At 41.8% G+C, this 26,726-nt stretch overlaps 1 protein-coding gene across 1 annotated transcript in view; it reads left to right on the top strand.

Annotated features, from left to right (window-relative positions):
• The window catches only part of TUSC3 (tumor suppressor candidate 3), a 123,918-nt gene extending 97,771 nt beyond the window's left edge, over window positions 1-26,147 (top strand). The window contains exons 8-10 of the mRNA XM_081924600.1: window positions 11,331-11,405; window positions 13,368-13,458; window positions 25,670-26,147. Coding sequence (XP_081780726.1) covers window positions 11,331-11,405; window positions 13,368-13,458; window positions 25,670-25,685 — 182 coding nt within the window. The 3' untranslated portion in view covers window positions 25,686-26,147. The remainder of the gene's footprint in view (window positions 1-11,330; window positions 11,406-13,367; window positions 13,459-25,669) is intronic.
• The last annotated feature ends 579 nt before the right edge of the window (window positions 26,148-26,726 follow it).

Below are 26,726 nucleotides of genomic sequence, written 5' to 3' on the forward strand. Positions count from 1 at the left end.
TGCTTCTGCCATTTAAAAGCTGAATACTAAAGCAAAAAGACTTCTTAAACTGCAAATCGCAAATATTTTTTGCCTTTTGAGCTCTTGTTTAGATTGCCCATTCATATCTTGATATTACTCACATCCTTATTCCAGAGCTTCTTGAGACAAAATGGAAATCTTTCTGAACTCCCCATACTTTAAAAACAGAAAAACTGAAGAACCAAATTGACTAAACTAATCCATTGACAACTGCTAGTTGGTATGACCCACTTATTCCATAGAAGAAAAGTTCTTCAGACTATAGGTAGAGAAATCTCATGTTGAAATACTCCCGCTTGGAAGAGAGAATGTTTTTTTATAAATAGAAAACTAGTACACCGAGAAAAGATTTCACTAAAAACAACCAAGAAGCACAACAAAACACATTTTTTTAGTTTTTTTGAGTGTTTCAATATGTGCCCCCCCCCCCGCCGAAAAATAACCTGTAATCAGTTTTAGAAACTCAGATACACAATTTAATTCCCAAATAGCACCTTAAACCTAGGTTGCAAATGTCTAGGCACCTTTTTTCTTCATTATTATCATCATCCTCATCATTTCTATACCGCTTTATATTTTAAAGAAAACATCTCAAAGCAGTTTACAAACACATTAAAACATCAAATAAAACAATCCAGAATAAAACAAATTCAAGCTTCAAGGATAACATTTCTGATCCTTCTCTAAGTGACATTTTGCTTTCCCTCTTTTTATCTACTTACTTAATTTTTATAGCTGCCCCATAGCAGAAATACTCTAGGATGCTGGGCAGTGTAGTGGTTAGAGTGTCGGCCTAGGACCTGGGGGATCAGGATTTAAATCCCCACTCAGTGGTGAAACTCACTGACCTTGGGCCAGTCACAGTCTCTTAACCTACCTCACAGGGATGTTGTGGGGATTAACTGAGGGGAGGGATGAACTATGTACCCCTGGGAGGAAAAGGTGGGATATAAGTGCAATGAATAAGCTCTTCTGCTTATCTGGTTAAGGAAGTTGGAGAGGCCAGCCAAATGGAGATGTCAGTTGCCAGAGATCTCCACGTGGTCACAATTAAACCTGCGCCAGTTGCAAAATGTGCCTGGTAACAGTAAAAGGTAAAGGGACCCCTGACCATTAGGTCCAGTCGTGGCCGACTCTGGGGTTGCGGCGCTCATCTTGCTTTATTGGCCAAGGGAGCCGGCGTACAGCTTCCGGGTCATGTGGCCAGCATGACTAAGCCGCTTCTGGTGAACCAGAGCAGCGCACAGAAATGCCGTTTATCTTCCCACCAGAGTGGTGCCTATTTATCTACTTGCACTTTGACGTGCTTTCAAACTGCGAGGTTGGCAGGAGCAGGGACCGAGGAACGGGAGCTCACCCCAACACAGGGATTCGAACCGGCGACCTTCTGATCGGCAAGCCCTAGGCTCAGTGGTTTAGACCACAGCGCCACCCGCGTCCCTTCCGCCTGGTAACAGTACCATCTAGCAAAACCTGCAACTGTCATTCTCCTGTTCTTGATTCAAACTTTAATACTTGGTCCTAACTACAATAACTGGGGAAAGTTCGTTTTAAAACAAACATACATTTGGAGTTCACATTCGGAACATAATTTCCTCCCCTACTTGTCCTTGATATTTCAGCCTTCTCATTATTTGAATGTCTTAGTAAATGAAGGAAGGGAATGTTGTTTTTTAATCCTCTCCTCTCATTCCCCACAACACATGCTTCGTGTCTCCTCCCCACACACACACACACCCTAGAAGTTAGATAACATTTCTTCCTACTGCCAAAAACCTGCATCTATTCTCCACACATTTTTTTATCCTAAGCTGTTCACAATGCTTGCTTAGGCTTTCTCGCACCAGAACGCTGAAGATTAGCAACTGTAATCTGTGCTGTTTTCATACTTGCTGTTGCAATAACATTCCACTTAATTCGGCTCAAGTAATAAATATTTTCTTTATCAAAAGACTTTTCCATTTAAGCAATGTATTTGCTTGTATAGCAAGTGATAAACCTGAAGGTCGTTACTGTGGGGATTTACAATAACCTGCAGGGTTCCTCCTCCCCACTCCCCAATAATTCCTTTCTAAAATACTGTTAATGCAGATAAAATGTTGGTAACTAAGCTATTTAGTTTACTAATGAGGTATTTTAAGGTCAGTTTTAACACAGAAGTGTCCTGCTGCATAGGCTGAACTTCAAGAGAGTCTGGGTATAAAAATTGGTAGCGTTGATAGCACTTAGCTAATATAAACTTTTTTAAAAAAAAATAGTTCCCTGCCCTTGAGAAGCTTCCAATGGGAGAGGTAATGGATAAAAGGAAGAAGGTATGACTGATGAATGGAATATCAGCCAGCAAACATATTGGCATGTTTGGCTAACATAAGGCAACATCATAAGCTGCCTTATAGCAAGTCAGTATTATCTAAACCAGTGTTTCTCAAACTTGGGTTTCCAGCTGTTTTTGGACTACAGCTCCCATCATCCCTAGCTAGCAGGACCAATGGTCAGGGACGATGGGTTTTGTAGTCCAAAACCAGCTGGGGACCCAAGTTTGGAAAACACTGAGACTGGCAGAAGATCTCCACATTCTCTAATCGGAGTCTTTCCCAACTCTACCTAGAGATTCCCAAGGATTAAACCTGGGAAATTTTTCACCCAAAGCGTGAGCTGTATCACTGAGCCATGGGCCTTCTCCAACTGAAAAGGAGCCTAAGGCTTCACAAAGCTTAGTTCTGAAAGGGACTTGAAGGAAAAGAGAGGAGTATAGCTGTTCAAATGTTTTGAGGTGACCTTCCGTATATAAGAGACAGGGAAAGTGGGCAGTCATTTTTGGGTGTGGCAGGAATGGAAGAATAAAGCATATAACTGGAGGAAAAAAGCAACCCCATAAGAATAGCCAAACCAAATAAGCAGCAGAATAAATAAATAAAGGAAAAGATACTGGGGGAATATACTTTCTCCTTGGGTGACCATATACTTCCGTTTCCACTTCTCTGAAGTGTTGACTACAAAATATTTCTTTCTTCAGAGAACAAATCAATGTTTTCTCTCCTCTACTTCACATAGTTGGGGATTTTTTTAAAAGTGTAATTGTAATCCGTGTCTCAACTTTTATTTTGGGTTCTCATTTTCAAGCTTTTCAAAACCTATTTTCTCCAACCAGTTTGATTGGCACCTTTCTAAGTAGCCCAGGTGTTATCTCACCGAAAGGGAAAGATCTGAAAATCAGTGGTCTATCATCCAGTCAGCTGTAGTTCCATCCTCTGCTTGTTGTAGCTGGACCGGGCTGAAATGGATTTTAAAATCTTTACCTTCACGGGTCTGATGGCTTTAGATAGAATATAAGTTCTCAACTTCAGAGATCATCAGAAACAGTCAAGCTTCATAAGAGCTTATCTTGAGGGTGGTTCCTTTAGAAAAACAACAACATCCTTAAATTTACTGCTTAATATTTCAATTGGAATTATGTCTCCTGATTAGTGCTAAAGACAAGTGACAAAGGCCCTTGTTTTCAATAATTACACTTTTCTAAATGGTGTAGAAAATGACGGAATATCTGATTGTTCTACAAGTTGATAGTGCATCTGGTCCAACTACCTCTGGAGAGCCACAGTTTTCTCGGCCCTGTCCTAAGTGATCTAAGGGCCATAGTAGTTCAAGCACCTAAAAAGTAAGTTATGTCATATACAATGGTAGATGGTTCTCTACAATGTCCCTGGGAACGTGTAGTTCAAATGTGATCAGTGTCAAAGCTGTTGAAGAAGTCAACAATATACCGTATTTTTTACTCTAGAAGACTCACTTTTTCTCTCCTAAAAAGTAAGGGGAAATGGGTGTGTTCATCTTATGGAGCGAATGCAGGCTGCGCAGCTATCCCAGAAGCCAGAACAGCAAGAGGGATTGCTGCTTTCACTGCGCAGCGATCCCTCTTGCTGTTCTGGCTTCTGAGATTCAGAATATTTTTTTTCTTGTTTTCCTCCTCTAAAAACTAGGTGCATCTTGTGGTCTGGTGCGTCTTATAGAGTGAAAAATACAGTATGTGTTAAATATATTTTTTTCTAAATCTGATGCCCTACACACACACACACACACATACGTGCCGCGCACACACACACACACACTGTGCTGACTTCTCTTAAACTGAAAAATATGACAGTTCTGTGCACTGTGTAGTTCATATGTAAGCTACTGCCATGCGCAGCCTTTGAGTTTTCAGTGCTCTGCAGCAAACCTCCTAACAATTTGCAGATCTGTGAACTGAGTGCCTAGACAGGAGCGGCAGGTTGAGACAGATTGAGCACTTGAGTCAAGCCTAAGCGTACTAGACTATCAGAGATTCAGAATTTGAAAGAAGAGCTCTAAAGCTAAGCAAACATTGCACAGGAACAAATTCTAATGACTAGTCCTGCAATATTTTAAGCTGCAGCATTAAGGGAATTAAAAAGTGTGGTAGTCAAAAGTTGCAGAAAGTTCTCCAGTAGGTATTCAGATCTGATTTGTCTGGCTTATGACACAATACACCTGTTAATTGATGACCCGCAACTGTTTGTCTGAGTGCACTAGGAATAATTTTTTTCTGTATAAGAGGGTGCAGAAGAGGCCTCAATTATATCAGATCATTTCTCGGTGGCTGTTTCACAATGGTGTTGTAATTCTGTTGAATTACTAGGCAGAATAGCTCTGTTGCAATTTCTGGCATTCAAGGACATTGCTACCCCCAACCCCCGAATTCTAGCAGAGCATCAGTTGGGATGTGAACCACTTCCTATCTTCTGCAGAAGGGAACATTCGGTTTGCATGTTGCTAGGGAATGATGTATCTCCCATCTCCACCATGCTTAAAGCATATCATGTTAAGGAGTCTCCAGCAGCATATATAAAACCAGTTGTTTTATAGTTCGGGCTGTAAATATGCTCTCTACTGCCAGCTGGTCAGAGTGCCTTTTTTGCCTTTCTTGGCAGGTACTGGATGGTGCCAATCATGGTGAGAGAATAGACTGAGCAAACTGGCAGCTGCCCTGTGGAGACCTAATTGACAGGTTCCTTCAGCCGCTGCTCTTAGCTTGCTTTTCGACATCAGAAAATGGCAGGAGCTTGAAGAGGCTTAGCCTGGAAGTTGCTACTGGCGCCTAACTCTTGACATGCTGCATTGCCGCCACGGCACACTCCTCCCAAAGGATGCTGCTATCTCTTGAGCCAATGCCAGCCACTGCTGAAGGGGGGGATTATGCAACTATCAGGAGTCTCTGAGTGTAGGGAAGCTGGCAGCGTTCTCCGCCTCGTTGGCCACGCTTCCAGCCGCTGACCTCTTCCATGGTGCCAGGGTTTGATAAATGTTGGTAATTATTACCCTATGAATAAATGGATTCAATAAATAATGACCTGGGTTAGATTCGAACCCATCGTGGAGCTTTAGCTTTAGCCTAAAGCTCATCTTCTACAAATTAAAATGGGTACTTGAAGTGGCCAACTCTTAGTGAGCCAATGGCCTTTTATTTATTTATACGTTCGTAATTTATTTGCTCGGGATATCTCGGCTCAGATGTAGCATCTGGTTTTTCAGTGAGATTTTACTTTTTCAATTTTCCAGCTGAGTTGCCTGAAGGACAAGGAGGCCAAGTGTCTGCCCGTTTACATACAATGAATGAGCAACTCTGCCAGTTTTATTTTCCTGCCTTTTTAACTACATGGCCAGAAGTGCCAATGCCCCTTGCATCGCTGAAGGTCATTTCCTTAAGTTTTGGATTTCAAATGAAACAGTGGCTGATAGCCAATGTGAGTCAGTCATACTCGAGGTAGGCCCGTTGAAATCAATAGGCCTAAGTAAATCTCACCATCTGTCTGATTTAAGTAAGTACCTCTGGATCATAGCCTACCTTCCAACCCAAATTGAGGTTTCAGAAAGAAAGCAGCTATCTTTTAAGAACTGGCCCTCCCATTGCACTGCCCATTTCTGGAAGCCTCAGCCCAGTATACCTGAAGGAGCGTCTCCACCCCCATCCTTCTGCCCGGACGCTGAGGTCCAGTGCCGAGGGCCTTCTGGCGGTTCCCTCATTGCGAGAAGCAAAGCTACAGGGAACCAGGCAGAGGGCCTTCTCAGTAGTCGCGCCCGCCCTGTGGAACGCCCTCCCATCAGATGTCAAAGAGATAAACAACTACCTGACATTCAGAAGACATCTGAAGGCAGCCCTGTTCAGGGAAGTTTTTAATGTGTGACATATTAGTGTATTTTTGGTCTTTGTGGAAGCCGCCCAGAGTGGCTGGGGAAACCCAGCCAGATGGGCGGGGTACAAATAATGAATTATTATTATTATTATTATTATTATTATTATTATTATTAGGAGCAAAATCCTTCTGAAACTTCCTCCCCTGGTATTTACAGCTTCAAACAAAACATTGGTTCTGCGAGTGTTTTATTAATGGCCTAAAACTTGTCTTCTGTTGCCTGCATGAGGACTAAAGTTTAATGGATGCATTAGAAATCTTCAGTGCATCAGTGCAGCTTCTTACAGGTTTTCAGATGTCCCCACCACTTCCCCAAACTCTTTGCTTTCATTTTTTAAAATGTCAATTGAGCATCTACAAAGCAAGCAAGCAAAATGTTGGGTAACACTTTAAGCCAAATTTGGCAGATGCAAAGGTTCTTAGTCACTGTTGCTAAACAATCAGAAGGAAGGAATGTGAGACATTTCCTGTATCTTCCCTGCTGTAGAAATTTGTTCCCTTCCAACAGGAACAGCTTGCAGTGAGAAGTACAGGAACAAAGGCATTGGTGCCTTGCAGTGGCGTAGCGTGGGTTGTCAGCACCCGGGGCAAGGCAAGTAATTTGCACCCCCTAACCCGTGGATTTGCGCCCCCTAACCCTAACCCCCAGATGTTGCGCCCGGTGCGGCCGGCCCCCCCTGCACCCCCCACGCTACGCCACTGGTGCCTTGTGTCTTTAATTGCTGAGTGGCTGGCATATATTAAGCAGGGCTAGCTTTTTCTAGTATGGAAATACAGTTGTGGGGAAAGCTTTACCTTCTGACTTCCTGCCTGCCTGTATTACTCATGTATGGCATCTTATTTCTTTTTAGTCCCTGCGCAGCCACTTGTAACATTCTGAATGCTGGGGGGAAATTGCTGAGGATGAGGTTTCAATCCAAGCTACATTTGGATGAACTTTAACTGAAATAGTTTGGTTTATAAAAGCATAAACTGGGACTAGTAAATTCCTTTTTGAACAGGATGAACTAGAACTAGTTCCTTTTCAAAATCAGCTTTCCAATCACTGCACCTGCCTAATGTCAGTAGTCAGGAAGTTCCAAGTACTTCCAAAATTCCTTCCTAAGAGTCCTGTTTTTTCGTGATTGATTTAGTGCCGCAACAGATTATTGGGTGGGTGTTGGGGGTAGTTCTCCATCCCTCTTTAAAAAACAAATAAAAGCCTGCAATGGTTAGTTGATTGATTGATTTCAAAATGTTTTGAACTGACAAAAATGATCCCAATTATTAAAGTGGCAGGTTTTCTTTAAAAAATTAAAAATAAAGTAGTGCAACTTCTTACAAACATCGCAGATGGCATTGCTTCTCATGTGGGAGAGAAGGAAGTATGTTGCCTGACGATGATGCATGCTGCCACAGCACATGTCTATCATCTAGAATGATGATTGTTTTTCATTAGAATTGTTGCATTTTTTTCTCATAGCAAAATCATGTACATTTATTCATTTTGAATGCACACAATCAGCTAAGGCTGCAGTCTGTGCATACCCCTGCCCAATCCAATACAGGGACAATTCGGAGCCAACCCACTCCAGATGTGACCCACCCCAAACCAAATCAGGGGCCTTGCACAGTTTATAATTGGGATTTAAAACCCTGATTAAACATGCAGTCAGGAGGGAAGAAGAGGGAGAAGCATGCATACTTCCTTGCGTGTGTCTCTTTCTTCCTCCCTCTTCTTGGTGTTTGACTATCCTCCCCTTTCAATAACTGCAGATTGCCCTGGGTGTACCTGATGCAATCTAGGCCTGTCTCAACTCACTCTGGCTGATTGTGACTCTACAAGTCACCCTGATTCGACTCAGAAGCTAGGATTTTGATGGAGCCAGTTCATAGCTCTAATAAGTGTGAGTGTGTGTGTGTGACTGTGTGTGTACACACATTTAACCTGGGAATAAATCCCATCGATCTTAATGCAATTAATTTCTGAGTAGACAAATGTAGGATTGCACTGTAAGTGTAGGGAGACAGACCAATCTACATTCATGAAACCTGGAGGTTCCTGTGTGCCTTTCCAAATACTTAAGAGGATGTTGCCTGCTTGTATTTTATATATATATATATATATATATATATTTGCTTTCGTAGATTTTCACGGGTACAGGAATGCAGGTTTTGGTGTCCTCGGGTGTCTTCCCGTGTAAAAGTTGGGGTGTCTAGGCGACGTTTCGACGAGGTCTCACTCGTCATCTTCAGGCTGGTGCTTTCGGCTTCTTGTTACTGGAACAGAGCAGGATCTCAGTGTTTGAGTTCCTATAAATACTGTTGAGGGGGTGTGGTGTATAGCCTCCAATGTTCTGGGCAGAGAGGAAGTTCCCAGGCTAGTGTGCCTTTTCTTCTTTTGTTCCTTAATTACTTGAGGGATATCTTGAGTGATTTCTTGAGTGATATCCTGAGTACCACTTAGGTGGGTCATTAGGTGTGGATTAGTTGCTAAAGTCTTTGTGTCTTGACCTCTTGAACTTTGTGAAGAGTTTTTCTGAGAAGATGGCTGTACTGCACTTAGTTGTGCTCTGGCTTGGCTTCGTGTATAGGGGCGAGCTGTGGTTTTGTGGCCTGTGTCAGCCAGATCTGTGTAGGGATTGCAGGGGGGTGCAGCATCCGGAGGTGCCACCATGGTTTGGCTACTGGATGGTGTCTGTAATTTATCTGTGGAGAGGGTCTGGGTTTGGGTCTGGTGTGGTTGATTGGTGATGGCGTTCTGTGTGCCTTTGGATCTGGTGTCAGTTTTTGTGGGGAGGGCTAATTTCCAGATGTCTGGCAAGCGGGATGTGTCGTCACGCTTGTTCATGTTGTGAGGGTGTTTCTCTATCTCGATGGCTTCCATGATTATTCTCTTGTGGTGATGTTCCATGTTAAAGAGCCAAGCCAGAGCACGACTAAGTGCAGTACAGCCATCTTCTCAGAAAAACTCTTCACAAAGTTCAAGAGGTCAAGACACAAAGACTTTAGCAACTAATCCACACCTAATGACCCACCTAAGTGGTACTCAGGATATCACTCAAGAAATCACTCAAGATATCCCTCAAGTAATTAAGGAACAAAAGAAGAAAAGGCACACTAGCCTGGGAACTTCCTCTCTGCCCAGAACATTGGAGGCTATACACCACACCCCCTCAACAGTATTTATAGGAACTCAAACACTGAGATCCTGCTCTGTTCCAGTAACAAGAAGCCGAAAGCACCAGCCTGAAGATGACGAGTGAGACCTCGTCGAAACGTCGCCTAGACACCCCAACTTTTACACGGGAAGACACCCGAGGACACCAAAACCTGCATATATATATATATATATATATATATATATATATATATATATATATATATATAATCTTTTTTACTATTCCCTGTAGACCTGTCAAGGAGACTAAATAAAATAAATATAGAGAACAAGTAACCCTGTCAGTTTCCTGATACAAACTGGGAAGATAAGTAAAGATGATATGCCAAAATCACTTCATGTTTGGTGGGGAGACGGGGACAGAATGTGGACAGCACTGTGATTAGAGCCAAAGATACACACAGAGGAATTAGCATTGACAGCATTTGCTTTGTTATGAACAGCAGAATTCAGGTATTTTTTAAAGTTTTGATAATCTTCAGTGCTACAAGAACTCCTCTGTTTTATGTTTGCCCATGGCAGAAGCCCCAAGCTGGTCAATGTTTTGGGGTTAGCATGGTAGAGATGACTTATGTTGAACTTAGTGCATGATCCAACCAGTCTTTGAACACTTTAAAACCCTGCTTGTTTTAATCAAAGAGAGTTAAGCACATGCACGACTCTCTCCCTTTGAAAATTTATGGCGCTTCTTTGGGCAACCTGCATATATTTCGGCTGCCTATCATTCCACCTTTCACTCCACTAGCTCCCCAGGGAATGAAACAACTTGGGCTGGTCTACAACTCCCACACAGAAAAGTGGCAAGAGATATTCCGAAGTGAGAGCATAACTCGCTTCACCTTTCCATGCCATTCCCCCCCCCCCCCAGCTCTTGGCAGTCTTAAGTTCACTAAACTAATTTAGACATGCTTTCTCCGGTGTCATTATTCGTGGATGTTGTGTTCTTAACAGCTACAGACTCATAAAAAGCTGCAATACAAAACTCCTAAAGTCAAAAAGTGCACTTTAGTTAATATAAGGTGTTTACAGTGAGCGTGGTGCCCAGTGGATATATTTGTTTAGTTACTACAGATACTAACAAGGCTATTAAACAGAGAAAGAAAAGAGGCTAAATTCTAAAATGGTAGACCTTTTTTGGGGGGTGGGGAGCTAGAAATGGATACAGCTCCCATGATACATCAATTGTATGTCGACTGCTTAGAACAGATGTTAATTACAGTAGTAACAGTTGCTGTTCACGGATACGTTTTCAAACAATTATGTGAATGGCTTAGGATTCTGGCAAATTAGTTAAAATTATTTTATCATTATGTGCTTGTTTGCATTTGTAAAAGCTAGCAATTAAGAGTCTAAAAATGGCTAGTGAGTGAAAACACTTGCCGCTGCAGTGATTTTACTCTGTTCTTGTGGCACATTAGACAGATACTATCCATCTTGCAAACATTGGTTGGGAAACAGCATACTGTGTGCTATCTAAATGGCTTTAGTATGCATCAGTTAATCAGAGAATTAATGTAATTATTTTTATGCACCCTGTATCTGTCTCCTGGCGACATTCATTTTGTACTACCAGAATTGTTACATGGGTTTCCAGACATCTCATAGGTTTGCAGGCTTTACGATACTCACCTAATTTAACAAAGCACCATTAGGGTACTTGGATTCATTTAATGCTTTTGCTAGTCTAGTCCAACCAGTTACAGAAATCTAAAAGTAGGTAAGAGGAAAATAACTCTGAAAATGTGGAAGATACATAGAAATAATCACTAGTTAATGCATTTTCCTCTCTGAACAGCTCTGTGAACTTTTACAACCCATACACTGAATGTAATTAACCCTCTTTAAATCATAAAATTGATAACCCAAGTTTAAAGATGCACTGCTTAGCTTTGTAAGACTTCCGCATTTCTATTGTTTCCTTGACAACAACGATATAGATGCTGCTATCACCATGGGAATGGTTCTTTTGAATGAAGCTGCTACCTCCAAAGGAGATGTTGGGAAAAGGAGAAGTAAGATGTTTAATGTGGTTGGCCGATTTATGGTTGCTGTTCAGAGATTCTGATTCACGCTTGATTACCGCATTCCACGTGGAAGCTCACAGATTCTCATACATATTTCACGAGCACTTGCAAATGCGTTTATTCATTTGTGAACATATTGGTGTGCTTTTGTGAATAGGCTTTCCCCCCCCCCCCCCGATATTATTTAATGACACAGGCAGGTATCCAAATAGCTGCTTGAGATATGTCTTTTCAACATCAGCTTGCTATATAGCATGAAAAATAGAAGTATAAAACTTTGTTGTGCCCCTTGAACTATCTGTGCAGTTCTTTGGATACTAGCCCTGTTTGTGTGTGTAAAAGTGATGATGTTACTAAATAGGAAAGATTGGGTAATTAAAAAAAAAATAGCATGTTTTCCAGATCGCTTTCTTCTGAGTTCCTGTTTAGGGCTGCAGTGAACATTCTTCTGTTGGGAATGTTCAGCTTGCAATAAATGGGAAGAGGCAAATTGGGAATTTTTGTTATTATTATTTGTTCCTCACCCATCTGACTGGATTGCCTTGCCTCAGGCACTCTGGGCAGCTGGGAAGAGGGATTGTCGTGTAGCGGGAGCAGAGTTTCACACACACACACGCGCGCACACACACACACACACACACACACACACAGTGTCCCTTCCAGTTATGCCATGACTGAGCAAAATTCCAAGATGCATTGTGGGGGGAAAGGGCAATAGGGGCTGCCACACACCCATCCCAATTATTCCCATTGGAATAATGTTCTGGAATAAGGCTACCTCATGACACAACATTGTTCCAAGGGGGAATTCTGGAGAAGAAATTGTGGTTGTCAGAAGGTGGCCACCAGGAGCAGCAGTGCTGCTGTCACTACTTGTACTAGTTCCGAAACAAAGGTAAGAAAATGTTGCTCTCGCTACCAGCTAATCCTCCCCAGTTTGTGAATAATCTCCACTCCTCCCTACCCTTCAAAAAAACAAAAACCAGTCCCTATGTATGCATGCACATTTAAGCAAGTGTCTTACAGTCATCAGTACTCATGTAAAATATATATCTAACCAATGGATGGTACAAAACCCTAGTGAAGGTTCTGTATGCAAAAAGTGATGCCTAGAGCACTGAGACTGTATCCCACATTTTCAATACCGTACAAAGTGAACTGATCTAGGTGGAAGAGAGCATGTTATGAAGAAAAAATTCTGTTGCATTTCATTGTGCCCATGTCCTGCTTGTAGATGTACGATGTCATGTGTAGGACATGTGGGTGGGGCCAGAATTAGGTCCAGAAGCCCCCACTCCCCAGTTAAAGCCTGTTACCTCCCTTCCAGTCTGGATCAGCCCTCCATGCCTGCAGTTGACTTCTAACATCCCATTCATGCAGCTGCTGATTCAGTGAATGACATTCTTCTAGTTTGGCTCTCAAGTGCATCTGAATTGGCTGAGTCAGCCAGCTCCTTTCAAGAAAAATTACATGGCATGTGGATGCTGTGAATTTGCCAACCTGTGGCAATAGATAATTAAGATGTAGTATTTTTTCGCCTGCCAAAGGGTCTGACGTACATACCTGAAATGATGTTCCCTGAAATACATAATTCAAGTTTATTGCTTTCTCTGGGTACCCTGAGACGTTTTGTAGGTTGCCACCTTTAGTTCCCTTTTTCTTTTTAAACAACAATTTTCTTGTCATTTGTGATAACGAGAAAAAATAATCTCTTGGAATTCTGGTTTTTTTTTTGTAAAAAAAAGAATTAAAAAAAAAAGACAACCCCTCTTTCCAACATGTACACACCCCCCACTTCCCAGCTGCCCAGAGTGCCTGAGGCAAGGCAATCCAGTTAGATGGGTGAGGAACAAATTACTGCCTAGAGACATCCTAACTAACCTTGTATATTTCAATATATAAGTGATTGTACCTAATACTGAATATATCAGCTTTTTTATTTCCCCCCAGTTATATGCCTGGTGGGATTGGGTCTCGTCGTTTTCTTCTTCAGTTTCCTGTTGTCGATATTCCGCTCCAAGTACCATGGTTACCCATACAGGTAAGTCGCACAAAAAAACCCTATCCATGCAGATCACCTTTTTTCAGCCATCAGCCTGCTCCCAGCTTTCTACTTGGACATTAATGAATCCATGAACAGGTAAATTGTACTGGCATCTCTAGTGTTTATTTGGATTATCACTGCATAAGAACATAAGAAGAGCCTTCTGGATGAGGCCAATGACCCATCTAGTCCAAAATCCTGTTCTCATAGGGGCTGAACGACTGCCTGTGGGAAACCAGCGAGCAGGATTCGAACACAAGGGCACTTTCCCCTCCTGTGGTTTCCAGCAACTTCAAAACACACACTTACTGCATTTTGGTTTTGCAGGAAAATATTGCAAGTCCCTGTACAAAGGTAAACAGTAAATAAAAAGTGGCCTTCTTGCAATGTGACATGCACTCTGGTGTATGAAACAAGGAAGTGCTTAATCTGCAAAGAGGGAGCTTGTGTAGTAGCTGATGCCAGCTTGTATGAGGCTAAACTGTGAAGAAAGCAGTTTCATCTTGTTAGTCATACCACATGAAGAAGTCTTCCTGCTTGAAGATGCAACTGAAAAGGGTATTTCCAGGTAAACGTTGTATTCAGGTACCAAGCCCTGGCTTACAATGTTGCAAGGACATAGGATTTATTTTAAATATATATATTTTCTGCAAACTCCACATTTTTTAAAGCATTTTGATAAGCTGAGAACTGCATTGCAGTATTCAGAGAAGTGTAAAATCTGGTGGTATTGCTACAGTTCAATCTAAATATTATTCTGGGAGGTATGGACTATGTTTTGGAGTTTGCAAATTACTGATGCCTCAATTATCCTAGGCTCTGCACATGAAGCCATAGGTTTTCCAGGTGTGTTCTGGCCCTGTGGTCCTTAAAGTATGTGAACAGTGATCAGTTGATGAATTCAGAACTGTACACGCTGGGTAAAAATAATGCACCATACTTAGCTGAAAAGTGTAACTTTGCAACATCCTTTCCCGTATCTGGAAACCAGCTGTTTGCTTAGAATGCTGTCTCCATTCATAGAGGAAATTAGCTGTAGCTTCTGAATAATAGAAAGCAGCATTGCACTATTACAGAAATGTTCTCCTGCAAGTTCCTGCAGAAATGTGCTCTCACCCAAGTTTTCCACAGCAGCAAACATGACCAGTATCAAAGAAAACGGAGCTGTCAGGTATTCCTTAGCAAATCAGAAAATTATAGTACAAAAATGAGAGAAAATTATAATACAACATAAAGAAATCCTATTGCTCCTTAGTTTAATGCCACCTGAGGTATGGAGCATAGCACAACTGAAATAACAGGTTGGCTGTTTAAAAGTTTGCAAATACCACCAAATTCCATTAAGATTCTGTGCCTGCTACAAGTGATGTTGGTGGCAAAATATAAATGCAGTATGAAAACTGTAGACAGTCGCCACACTGTAAGTTCAGAGGACTTTAAGTATGCATGTGGCATTCTGATGAATTTAAGTTGCAGACCAATGCTGCTGTGTTAGGGCCAACATTCTGAAAATTATCATCCCATTCATATTGATTTAGGGCCTTTTCAGGACAAAGCGAACTGTTGTGTAGGCTTAAGATGATTTACTATCTTAAAGCAAGTACAGGGGGCTCTGAATTTGATCAGAGCAGTAGTTTGTGGGTAAGCTAGTGTTTAATCTTCACAATTTTCCTGATCTAAATTGCACCTTGAAGCTTCTATTAGCCATGTAGGGTCTCTGTAGTGCTACTTTTCTCCTTTGGGGCAAATAGCAGCTTGGGGAGAAATGGTGTAGTGAAAAGGGGTACTGGGCAAAAGAGTTAGCCACAACTTTCTCTTCAGAGCCACTGATGTCAAATCCCATGATTGTTTTTATAGCATTTTAGAAGATATGATAGATTTCTTCCATCACATGGTGATTTGACTCTCAGTCGATCAAAGCAGCAACACATGTCCATGGGATCCAAAGATCTTCCGTCAAGGAAAAGGTTGTTCTGAGGAGAGCATATTTTCCTAGTGTTCACTGCATAATAGATTCTTGTTTGGGGGAAAATGTGATTTCTCATGCAGATTAAAGATGATAATCACAGACTGAGTGTTGAAACAAGACTGAATGAATTTATCCGTGAGCACATGTGAAAGATTGGAAATAGACTGATCTGTCCATCCCTAACAAAGCCTGACTCACAGCTGTGGGCCAGAGAAGGTTTCAGGCCCTCGTACTACTAGGCAGTCAGAGGTGGTGACAGAAAAACACTTCTGTTTTCAATCTGCTTAAGTATTTGAATAGTATTTGGAAAGGGATGCTACAACAAGGTTCCAGGGGAAAGAAGAGGACCACACACCACGGGTGGAAAAACAAGTATGGGAAGAAACAGGGCATCAAACACAGCTCTTGTCATCACTCTCTTAATCAAACATTAACCACCTCTGTTTCCTTAAAACTATGGAATCCATGAGCTGCTGAGCCCTGGTAATATGGTACAAATGCATTTCAAGTCTTGGATCTAGAAAGATGAGGGAACTACATAAAAGACAATGCAAAATATTTATATCTCCTTCCTGTCTCTTACTAGCTCTTCCTTGAATGAATATTTTCAGCTTGTATCTCTTTTTATTTTTTAAAAAATCAATAAGCAGCATGAAATATTACTTATCTGCGTTTTCAAAAGAGCTTTCCATGTGTGTCAGAGTTTTGTACTAAAAGTATTGGAAAAACTCGGCAGGGTGGAAACATAATTTCTGCAACATCTTGATATGTTCTTTGGAGAGGACTCTGAGAAATGGTTCTGATACATTGGACTACTTGACTGTGGTATGTTTGAGTCTGAGAGGGGTTGAACCGTGCATTCAGATACTTTTTCCGGCCAAACCAGAAGCTGAAACCACGTTAAAAACATATTCAGAATATAATAATTGCATGAAAAGGTTTATTCCCATCAAAGCCTCCCCACTCAAGATGACCACCAAAGAGAGGCAAACAACCAGTCATTGTTGTTGTTGTTGTTTAGTCATGTCCGGCTCTTCGTGACCCCATGGACCAGAGCATGCCAGGCACTCCTGTCTTCCACTGCCTGTCCACAATTTGGTCAAACTCATGCTGGTAGCTTTGAGAACACTGTCCAACCATCTCGTCCTCTGTTGTCCCCTTCTCCTTGTGCCCTCCATCTTTCCCAGCATCAGGGTCTTTTCCAGGGAGTCTTCTCATGAGAAGAGAAGACATTACTGCTACCCAAATGCCTGGGAAAACAAAAATGCTGAAAGAGTGACAAAGTTGGCAGCAGGTGAGCCTACTTAGGAGAAGCATTCAATTCTCTGTAAGAAGTGGTACAACGAGCAGGGTGTCAGATCATACTCTCAGAATCCAAGCAGATTCATATGGGAAAGCGGTGAGCAGTGGAGAAGCTCCTGTAGGGGTCTTAATTTGGCCCATGTAAGGTGTGAGGCAGGACGCGGGTGGCGCTGTGGGTTAAACCACAGAGCCTAGGACTTGCCGATCAGAAGGTCAGTGGTTCAAATCCCCGTGACGGGGTGAGCTCCCATTGCTCGGTCCCTGCTCCTGCCAACCTAGCAGTTTAAAAGCACGTCAAAGTGCAAATAGATAAATAGGTACCGCTCCGGTGGGAAGGTAAACGGTGTTTCTGTGCACTGCTCTGGTTCGCCAGAAGCGGCTTCGTCATGCTGGCCACATGACCCGGAAGCTGTATGCCTGCTCCCTCGGCCAATAAAGCGAGATGAGTGCCACAACCCCAGAGTTGGCCACGACTGGACCTAATGGTCAGGGGGTCCCTTTACCTTTACCTTAAGGTGTGAGGCAGGTAAAGATGTGGCTGCAAAGGTACAATCAGGAGCTTTGCAATGTATTCTCAGTTGTTCCTTGGCAAGCAGGGTTTGTATTCAATGGCTTTTATATTTGGTGCCAAATGCAAGCATTGCTACTGGTTCTGCTCAGAAGCTCCCAGTCAGATCTCCTAAGTGGCGTCAATCCCTGTTGAAAGCAGGGTTGGAGTTCATGCTGATTGGCAGTGAGTTCCATCCTTTGGGATCCAGAGCTTCTGACTGGTGCTGACTCTAAGCACTGATTTGATTGGCTGGAATCTTCCGTCACAGCGTAGCTGATACACGCACCACGCTGCAAAGACGAAGTGGGCCGGCCACCTGACATCATGGGGATATAAGATGATTGGCAAGCAGCCCCCTAGAGGTGGGCTGTGTGTTCAGGATCCAATCCACCAAGCTGAGAAAGTTTTCAGTACAGGGCTCCTGAACCATATGAGGCTTTAAAGGTCAAAAACAGCACTTTGCATTGGACCCAGGAACACCGAGCTATGGCCCTCCTTTCAAAGCAAGTCTTTCTGCCATCACTGATCTTCTAATGGAGGAACAAAGTTTTAAAACACCTTTTTTTCACAACTTTCTGGCTCATGGGAGATATCCTGAACTCACATCTTTGATCATTCCTTTGCTCAGTTAACAACTGACTTTTGACCTGTGCCCCTGAAAATTTGTTGCATTTTTTTTAGACTTCTTACTGTGTCAGGAGGCACTGAACTTAAAACAAAGAGGCAGTTTCAGAATTGTTCTTTACCTGTTTTCTTACCTTTCCTTCTTTCCTAATCTGTTGGGTCCATTGAGAGGAAGGGGGAGAGAAATCCCCACTAATATTTTGAGGCTCATTTTGAACTTAATTCATATACTTTTTTTTTAAAAAAAGAGATATTATCCTACTCATTGTTTTACAAGTAATTTGAATGGCATATTCAACAGTTAGTCTTCAGGTGTGCTGTCTGGAGAATCTCTGGTGGCTAGCAACACAACAGCCTTTACAGCTAAATTTACTAGCTCCTGAGTCAATATTTTATAACTTTTCTGGCCTAGTTACCTGCTTCAGTGCTGTGTCAAAGTCATCTAATATCACACCCTTCTGCTTGGGGAGTTTTTGCCCAACTCTCTGGGGGTATTATAGTCCCTGAGCAAAGCATTGCTGGATTCATTAGGCTCTTCATGAAATCAATTTTGTCTCCTGCAGTAATCATGAGTGGCTGTGCTACAGTCTTGCCCCTCTGCCTGTTTCCTTTAGGTTAAATCTCCTCCGGGCATGCATGTAACTTGCATTACTTTTAATGAAAAATAAATGTCTTGTGCACCAAACACAACAGACAGAACTGAAACACCCTGTGTTAAAAAGTATCTTGGGGGTTTTAACCATCTTTTGATGTCATTAGCTGCTCAAGCATAACTTAAGTTGCATCTATTATTTACTGTTATTATTCTTTTATTCCATATTTTCTTACTCTACTACAGCTGTTGCCTTGGAGTAGGCTGACCTTTGTTCACCAACCACATCGCCAGGCTTCCATATCATTTAGGGTGGGGGACCTGTGGCCCTCCAGCTATTGTTGCACTCCAGTTCCCCTCAGTTCCCCTTCCTTCCTCCCCCTCCCCTTTTTGTGAAGATTGACTGCTCTCAGATCCCACAACTGGTTCTCCCTTGGTCTCCTCGCTGGCCCAAGTGGGACTAATTTAGCCAACCAGCCCTGGTGATCGTCTAATGTTTATTGGATGGATTTCCCCCCTAAATTGATTTTTGATTTTATTGTTATTTGCGTTTTATACCATATTTTATTCTTCTCTTTTTTGTAGCATCAATTAAGTGTTTTAAATTTGTTGTTAGCCGCCCTGAGCCCTGAACCGGGAAGGGCGGGGTATAAATAAATAAAATATTATTTTTATTTTTTATCAGTCCCAGCCAGCATGTCCAGTGCTTAGGGATTATTGGAGTTGGAGTCCAACAGCATCTGTAGGGACACAGATATGTCAACTAATTCCTCCCATTCCAAGCCTGACTACAAAACTGGACTACTAGACAGGATTTTTAAAATTATTTACCACCTACTTCTTCTGAACCCAAATTGTATTCCTGCATCTTTCAAAGGAAGAGAGAAGGTGACCTGAGAACCCAAGGGATGAGGAGTTTACAGCTGTAGGGCAATCACCAAGGAATCCCTTCCAGTGTGAAGTGGTTGGAACTTGTTCTGTGAACTGCCCTGAGAACTCTGGGTGTAGGGCGGTATATAAATTCAATGTAAAAAATAGATCTGCTGCTACACTGTTCTACTAAAGTTAGACACCCTGTTAAGGTTCATCCCCACCTAAGCATTGTCCCTTTGGGGAGCTTAGGGCACCACTGGCATAAGGAGGCAGCACTTTGTTGTCTCAAATGGCTTGAGGCTGCCAGGTTGGCCTTGGTATTAAGATAAAGTAGGTTACAAGGATGCTTCTCTACATACATGGGTTTTTTTGGACTTGTTGCATATGAATGGGGAAATGGACTCCAAGCTGTGTTGAGACCCACAGCAGTTAACATTTTAAGGATTAAAAAATGCACAGTGAAGCATGCTTGACAGATGAAGCTCCATATGATGACCATGTTGCCTGCAGTCAAGAGAAAGCTCAGCCACTGCTGGTTTGCACATCTGCCTCATCCTGCCAACTAGTAAGAATAGCATTAACATGCATCAGCTACAGATGAGTGGTGGAATGGTTCTAAATGTGGGCTCAGAGTGTCACAATGTGCTGTTTAGTTACTCAGCTCCAACAAGAGTTGACCTTCTATATTATTAGCCAGGATGGGGTCAGTCCTAAATCGCAATGTCTAACTGTGGAAATGAGGTGACAAGAACTCCATAAAAGACATGCACCAGATGATGCCTAGCCCTCATTCCGATGGAAACATACTAAGGAAAACTGAATCTTTCTATTTGCATGTGTTTAAAATAATTGATTGTAAAGAGAAATTGAAGGCTGCATTCTGAAAGATGTAGACCCCAAAACAAAGTCCACCCTAAGACCACAGATATTTAAACACATTATGTGTTGCATAACACCAAACAGCCATATTAATCTTTCCTGAAGCAGGTGATGGTTGGTCCTGCATCAATAAAGGGAACAAAAAGCCACTTGTCTTAAGCCGCATATCTCCATGAAGTGATATGCTTTGAACATGAAATCAAATAAAAATAAATCAAGAGTGAAAGATTGGGGGGGAGGTTGTCTATCATCCCCAGCCCCTGCTTTTTATACATGGCCGTATACATAAAAATTGTAGGAGGATCCTTTACTATGTCTATGATGGTTACTCTTGCTTTTGATCATCTAAAGAAAAATGGGCTAGAAATGGCAGTGTGAGAAAGTTGAGTCTGCAAATGAGGCTGGCTTTCTTACTTTTTTTCTTTTTAAGTGCTATGTAAGATAACTTCACAAACTCAGTAGTGCAAAACGAATACCAAAATAACGATAACATGTAAGTAAAATGTATTATAATACATTATATAGATATGCCCCATGTGTTCTCTTCAATAAAAAAATTTCACCTATCAAAAAAAGAGAGAGAGGCTTAAATGCTCATCAGGGCTTCTGTAATCTGAATTATATAGTCATAGTTTTGAACAGTAATTTTCAAAATGTAAGGCCACTCTGAGCAAGAGCAAGTCTTGAAAGGCACTGAGCTTCCTGTTCATCATTTCACTCTGACCTTATTCATTTGTTTTGGTCTCTGTTGCTTGGGTGTTGTCCCTCTGTTATGCTGCCTCTTTCCCCAGACATATTTTGTGTTCCCACAAATGTCCTCAGTTGATAACACTCCCTCACATCTAAAGCTCTATCAGAGTTGGGCAAAATACAGAACTGAGGCAATCCTGATTGGGCAATTGTGTAAATACATTTTACTTCCTCTACCTATCAGACACTGCTTCCATGCATTTAGATCAAGGATAGATCAACCTATGGCTTTCTGGGAGTTGTTTGGATTTGAATTCTCATCTTCCCTGACCATTGGTCATATTGGCTGGAGCTGATGGGAGTTGACAGTCCAACAACATTTGTAGGACCGCAGGTTCATTGTTCCCAATTTTAGTCACACATTGAGAAGGGAGCAGGACCAACCATCCCCTGAGAGCATGTGCCCCAGCTCTCCCCTGACATCTGCATATTCGGAACAATATTTTCAAATGGGACTCTGCAACTAAAAATAATGATGCAGTGAGAATTCTGAGATGCAAATCCAACCCTCAAATATTCTCAGGAATCTCTATATTTGAAGAGCTTCAGTCATACTAGATATGGTTGCTTACACAAGATTTTGTACCTGCCTGAGAGCTTGAGGCTACAGGAGAATTAGATGGTGGCCTATCAAATCTGAGAGCAGACAAATACAGTACCTTGGACAGTTCTAAGGGAGCCCTGCTGGCTAAAAGCAGTCTCCTACTAAGTTAGCTCCAGAAGTGTCAACAGGAAATGTATTTTACCATCTGTTTCCTAATTTGTATTGAGATTAAGGAGGGGGGAATCGCTACCTGTTCAGTAACATAAGTGGAATCACTTAAAACAGTAAGATCCTAGAATTTCAGTGGTCTTCTGGGTAGAATACTTAATAAAGAATCAAGTTCTCTCTAGACTCCTTGTACCAATTACAATATAAAAGGATGTGGTTCACATATTCTGTTTCTCAAATAACAATACACCCCTGAATCTTTCTTACTTAAGTAGTTAGCAAACAAAACAAAAAAAAGCAATACATTGTGCTCTCTTAGTTTTGTAAATAGCTAATGTCTGCAACTATGGAGCTCTAGCAATTCTATAATTTGGAATATTATTTAAGAATAGTGGAAAGCATGGCTGCAGTTCTCAGATGGTATAAATATAGGCCTGTTAGCCTCTGGATAACAGAAAGTTGAATCTCCTTTATGTTATAATACCCAAAACCTCAGTGGAGAAGCCCAGCATAAGTATCTCCTTTTTCATGTCCAGCATTCCCAGGCTGAGGCCAATAAGTGCTATAACTAGAAGGGCAGAGGGAAAAATGCAAGTGCAGACATTATTTCAGGGCATTTATTCACGCTTTACATTCATATGCCCACTTCATGATATAAAGTTGCATTCCCCACACAGAATCATATGTACAAAACCTTCCTTTAAAAAGATAGATTGAACCCTTCCCAGTTGAGGATTGAAGGCAGCAATCCATATGTAAACTGATCCCCCCCCCAAAAAAAAACCACCTGTGGCTTTAAAACTTTGAATAGCTGAAAGAATAAAACGGTGACCCTGGGGTGGGAGGGCTTCTTGGCTGAAGTTAGCAAAATCAGTCACTCTTGTTGCTCAGACCAAGAATATGGTCTCTTGAGGGAACTAGTGTCAGCTGTAAGCTGTGGTTGGTGTTGCCTCACTGGAGGAACTGCCTGGGAGGCCAAAGGCTGTTTTGCGTTTATGGTTGGGGAGATAGCAGTACTGCAGTACTTCAGCTAGGAGGGCCCTGAATAAACTACTAGCAGTTCTTCTACAAGGAAGAAGCCAGAAGCTTATCTTCATCGTCCTCGGGTCATCACAGTAATAGAATGCTCAAAATAATAGTTTCCTTATAAAGAAAAAGAAAGTTCTTCACCATTGTGGTGGTAGAGGAAGGCATCAAATCACATGAAGAGGTCAGCAACAGAAAGCAAAGACCTTTGCCCTTCAAATCGTACCCCTCCTCTCCGCTTTCTGTATGATTGAGTAAGAACATGGATTTTCCACTGCCCTATGTAATCAGATCTTCAGTCCATATAATCAATTAGTGCAAGCTAAAACGGATGTTGGACTTAATTTTCCTGAGGGGGAAAAATCCAGCTTTTCTGAAATTGCATTCTCAGTTATGTGCTTCTAGTGTGCCAAAAATGGGGCACAGTACTTTGAAACTGACTAATCAGATATTTAAGATTTGTTCATTTCATGTATCCTTTGACTGCATCACTCTTGTTAGAATATTTGAGAATACCACAAATAGATTGTGGTATACGTTGACAGACCTTTGCTGTTTATAGACGCAGAATTATATTTGGGGGAGGGGAGGAGAATGACATGATTATTGCTACTGGACTGATCAGAGATTGTGATGTGTGAACTTGATACCAGGTGCATGCGCAAGGAGGTTAGGCTGCTTGGGAAGGCAGAGGAATAGATAGACTGCCCATAAATAATCTGTAGAAATATGTAATCATTGTTGGACCAAAGTCGACGGTTGTGGTCAGATTCTTCTCAATGGAAAGGTGTGGGAGACTCATTGTTGAAGCCATGAAAACCAATCTGCATCTCCCTGCATGCAGCTGAGTGCTGGGCCCAAAGGTGGAGGAAAAGTGTCAGGTCAGCCACAGATTAATAGAAAAGAGGAGCAAATATATTGTGCTGCATTAGAAATGTGAAAAATTCATAACCAGAAACTCACTTCAGATTTGTAATGTTTATATAATGACACCATAGCTCAAACATGAACTATTAAATGATTACTCGGAAAATATCACGTCACACAACAAACCCAAAGCAAATGGCACACGCTCTTGAGATGCAAAACCCATGTGTACGCATTGGATCACACTAGGATTAAGAGCTAGACCCTTTGCATACATTGCATGCCAGCCAATCTAGATTTGCCACCCTGGAAGCTGCAGCCAATCCTGACATTTTGGCAAGCATATTTATAAGCAGTTAACTTGGAAATCTGACTGCAGCACCACTGCTTCACTGATGCTTCTTAATGTCTCTCCCTCTATTTTACTCTGGATTTGAGGGGAAGCTGGGAAATCTTCTTTGGTTGTGGAATGGAGCCGGTGGATTAGTTTTTGTGACTTCCATTTTTGAATTCCCAATACTACAATTGTTATGCATGTGTCATTGCTCTTCCTGCAGGTATCCATTACTGCCATTTATTTACACACACACACACACACACACACACACCTTGGAGGTAGCAGTCCATGCCCATTAGTACTTGTGCTCATTAAATCACTCCTTTTTTGGTTAATGGAAAACACAGCCATTAAATTTAACTGCCCGATCACATCAGCATTCCATTTAGTTAAAGCATTTGATAGATTAGCTGGAGGTTCTGTTTTACTGAAGTCTGTTTAAAGTGCTGCACAATGCCCACCTGTTAACTTCAGTTAAACAGAGCCTGCAGCTAATTTTCCCTATGCACAATCACATGATCGTATAAAGGGAAAGAAATTGCTTGGAAATTTTTATCTTTTATTCATCCCTCCCACATGCCTTGGGGCTGCCATTTCTTTTTACAAGTTTACAGATATGCAAATTGCATGGCATGGTCTTGTAAGTGTATCTCACTGGGGATGAATAGCCAGCTTTCCAGAGCCACTTTCTGATCTCTTCAGGGTGAAATTATGAAACTTGTCTGGCCTTTCCTGGCATTAATATTACACTGCTCTCAGGGGACCTCTTTTTCCCCATATGCATGTCTCAGCAGGAGATTTCAAGGACAGAGAAGGAGCTTAAATGGAACTGCTTCACTTTACTTTTTGAAGGGGGGGGAGAGAGAGACAGTTTTAAGATCTACAGTCAAGTCTATGTGGAAGGAAATCTGCACAAATGTCGATAACATTTATAGATGCTCTCAGAGTGGATCTGGGTGCAACACTGTCAAGACCTAACAATATTTTACCCTCAATAAAGGAATCAATCTGTGAATGGATGGATATGAATGGTGGGAGATTCAGAATAGACAAAAGGAAACAATTCACAGAAAGCATGGTTAAACAATGGGTTGTATCCAGTTGTGACTTTCTGCCAGTGGAAGCGCACCTGATTTTCACTAATTCCCAACCCCATGCAGCTACCCTGTGCCTCCCAAGAGCTCTGAGGGATTGGACCACCTCCTGAAAGGATGGGATAGGGCACAGAAGGCTGCAATGGATACAGCGGAGTGGTGAAAATCGGGTGTCTCATCCTATATAAGAAATGTTTTTGCTAGCAAAAGCTACCATAGGATAACCCTGTGGAATTTGCTCCCTCCGTGATAGCTGCTTTAAAGGGGGATTAGACATATTCATGGAGGATAAGCTACCAGTCAACTATTATATATTACCTCCAGTGTTGGGCTCTGGGGATTGAGGTGCTAAGGAACAGGAGCATGAGAGGGTACTGTTGCAATTGTATCTTGTTTGCGAGCTTCCATAGGAATCTGGTTGACCACTCTGTGAAGAGAATGCTAGACCAGATATGACTGTGGTCTCATCAAGCAGGGCTCTTTTTTGGACTTGTGTGTGATTATGTATAACACACAAGCATACACACCCCTAAAAAGGGTGGTAAATCTCCTTTCCAAGAGCAAGAAGCCAAGCTACATGTGCACTCCCCTCCCCCCTTGAATTTAATCATTATTATTTTTTGTTCTTTACAGCTTCTTAATTAAATGAATTCAAGTGGGATTCACATAAGGCTAACGTTTGCTACGAAGATAAGCAGCTTCTGATAGTATCTGCTTACCAACATTACATTTCTTCAAGAGTCTTTGCTTCGTTCATCTGCTTCCTGTGATAAAATTGCAGCATTTGTGTGCAGAAGACAATTTTGTTTTTGTACCTTATTACCAAAATGCTTCATCTGATTTATAATGCATAGCAAACATTGAATATCTAAGTGGAAGATGTGATAAACTGAAATGAGTGGGATATGCTTGGTGGTCCCCAATTTAAATAAAGTTAACTTTAGTTGGAAAAGTCTTTTTGATGTTGTTGAATTGCAGCTGTATTGACTTCTGATGAAAAAAAAGGCAACCCATTTTAGAGTATGAAACTGTACTCTTGTGGCAGAAAGCAATGTAAGATTTATTAGTACCAACCCAGGTTTGCATAATAAAGAAAATGAAAGCTGAATAAGTGCTGAAGACTGCAGAGTGATTTGTTAGCATGCATTCCGTGTCAAAACGATACTGATTTCAGCTGGTATTCTTCAAGACCGAAGAGGGCTGCATTTTTGGGAAGTTGCAAAAAGAGGGAAAGTTTCATTTCTGAGCATTAAGAATCATAAAAATAGAAGATCAACAGATACCCAACCATTTTGGAGCATTACTGGTTGCTGTTTCTTCAGGAGACGGAAGACCCATACCAGCAACTCCTTGCTCATGGATCCTGGGATGTGTCAGTGCAAATTTGCTCCTGTACATCTGCAGGAAACTCCTTTGGGTTACACAATTCCTTCATATATTCCCCAGTCAGTGCTGAGGATACAGGTCTTCATGTGGCAAGTAAATGCTGCCGTGGCCTCCTGTATTCTTCATAATGAAACCAGCTCCTCTGTCAACTTTAATTATGATGGGAGGGTTGTTTCTGAGTCTGTGGTGGCATCACATCCTGCATGGTCAAGGTGTGACACATGAGAAGATCAGAAGACTCTCTTTTATGGAGGAGGGTGGTTGTCTTCTCCCCCACCAAATCTATCCATATCCATCTATCTGT

This window comes from Podarcis melisellensis, assembly GCF_964234715.1.
Source record: "Podarcis melisellensis genome assembly, chromosome: 9".
Classification (NCBI taxonomy): Eukaryota; Metazoa; Chordata; class Lepidosauria; order Squamata; family Lacertidae; genus Podarcis; species Podarcis melisellensis.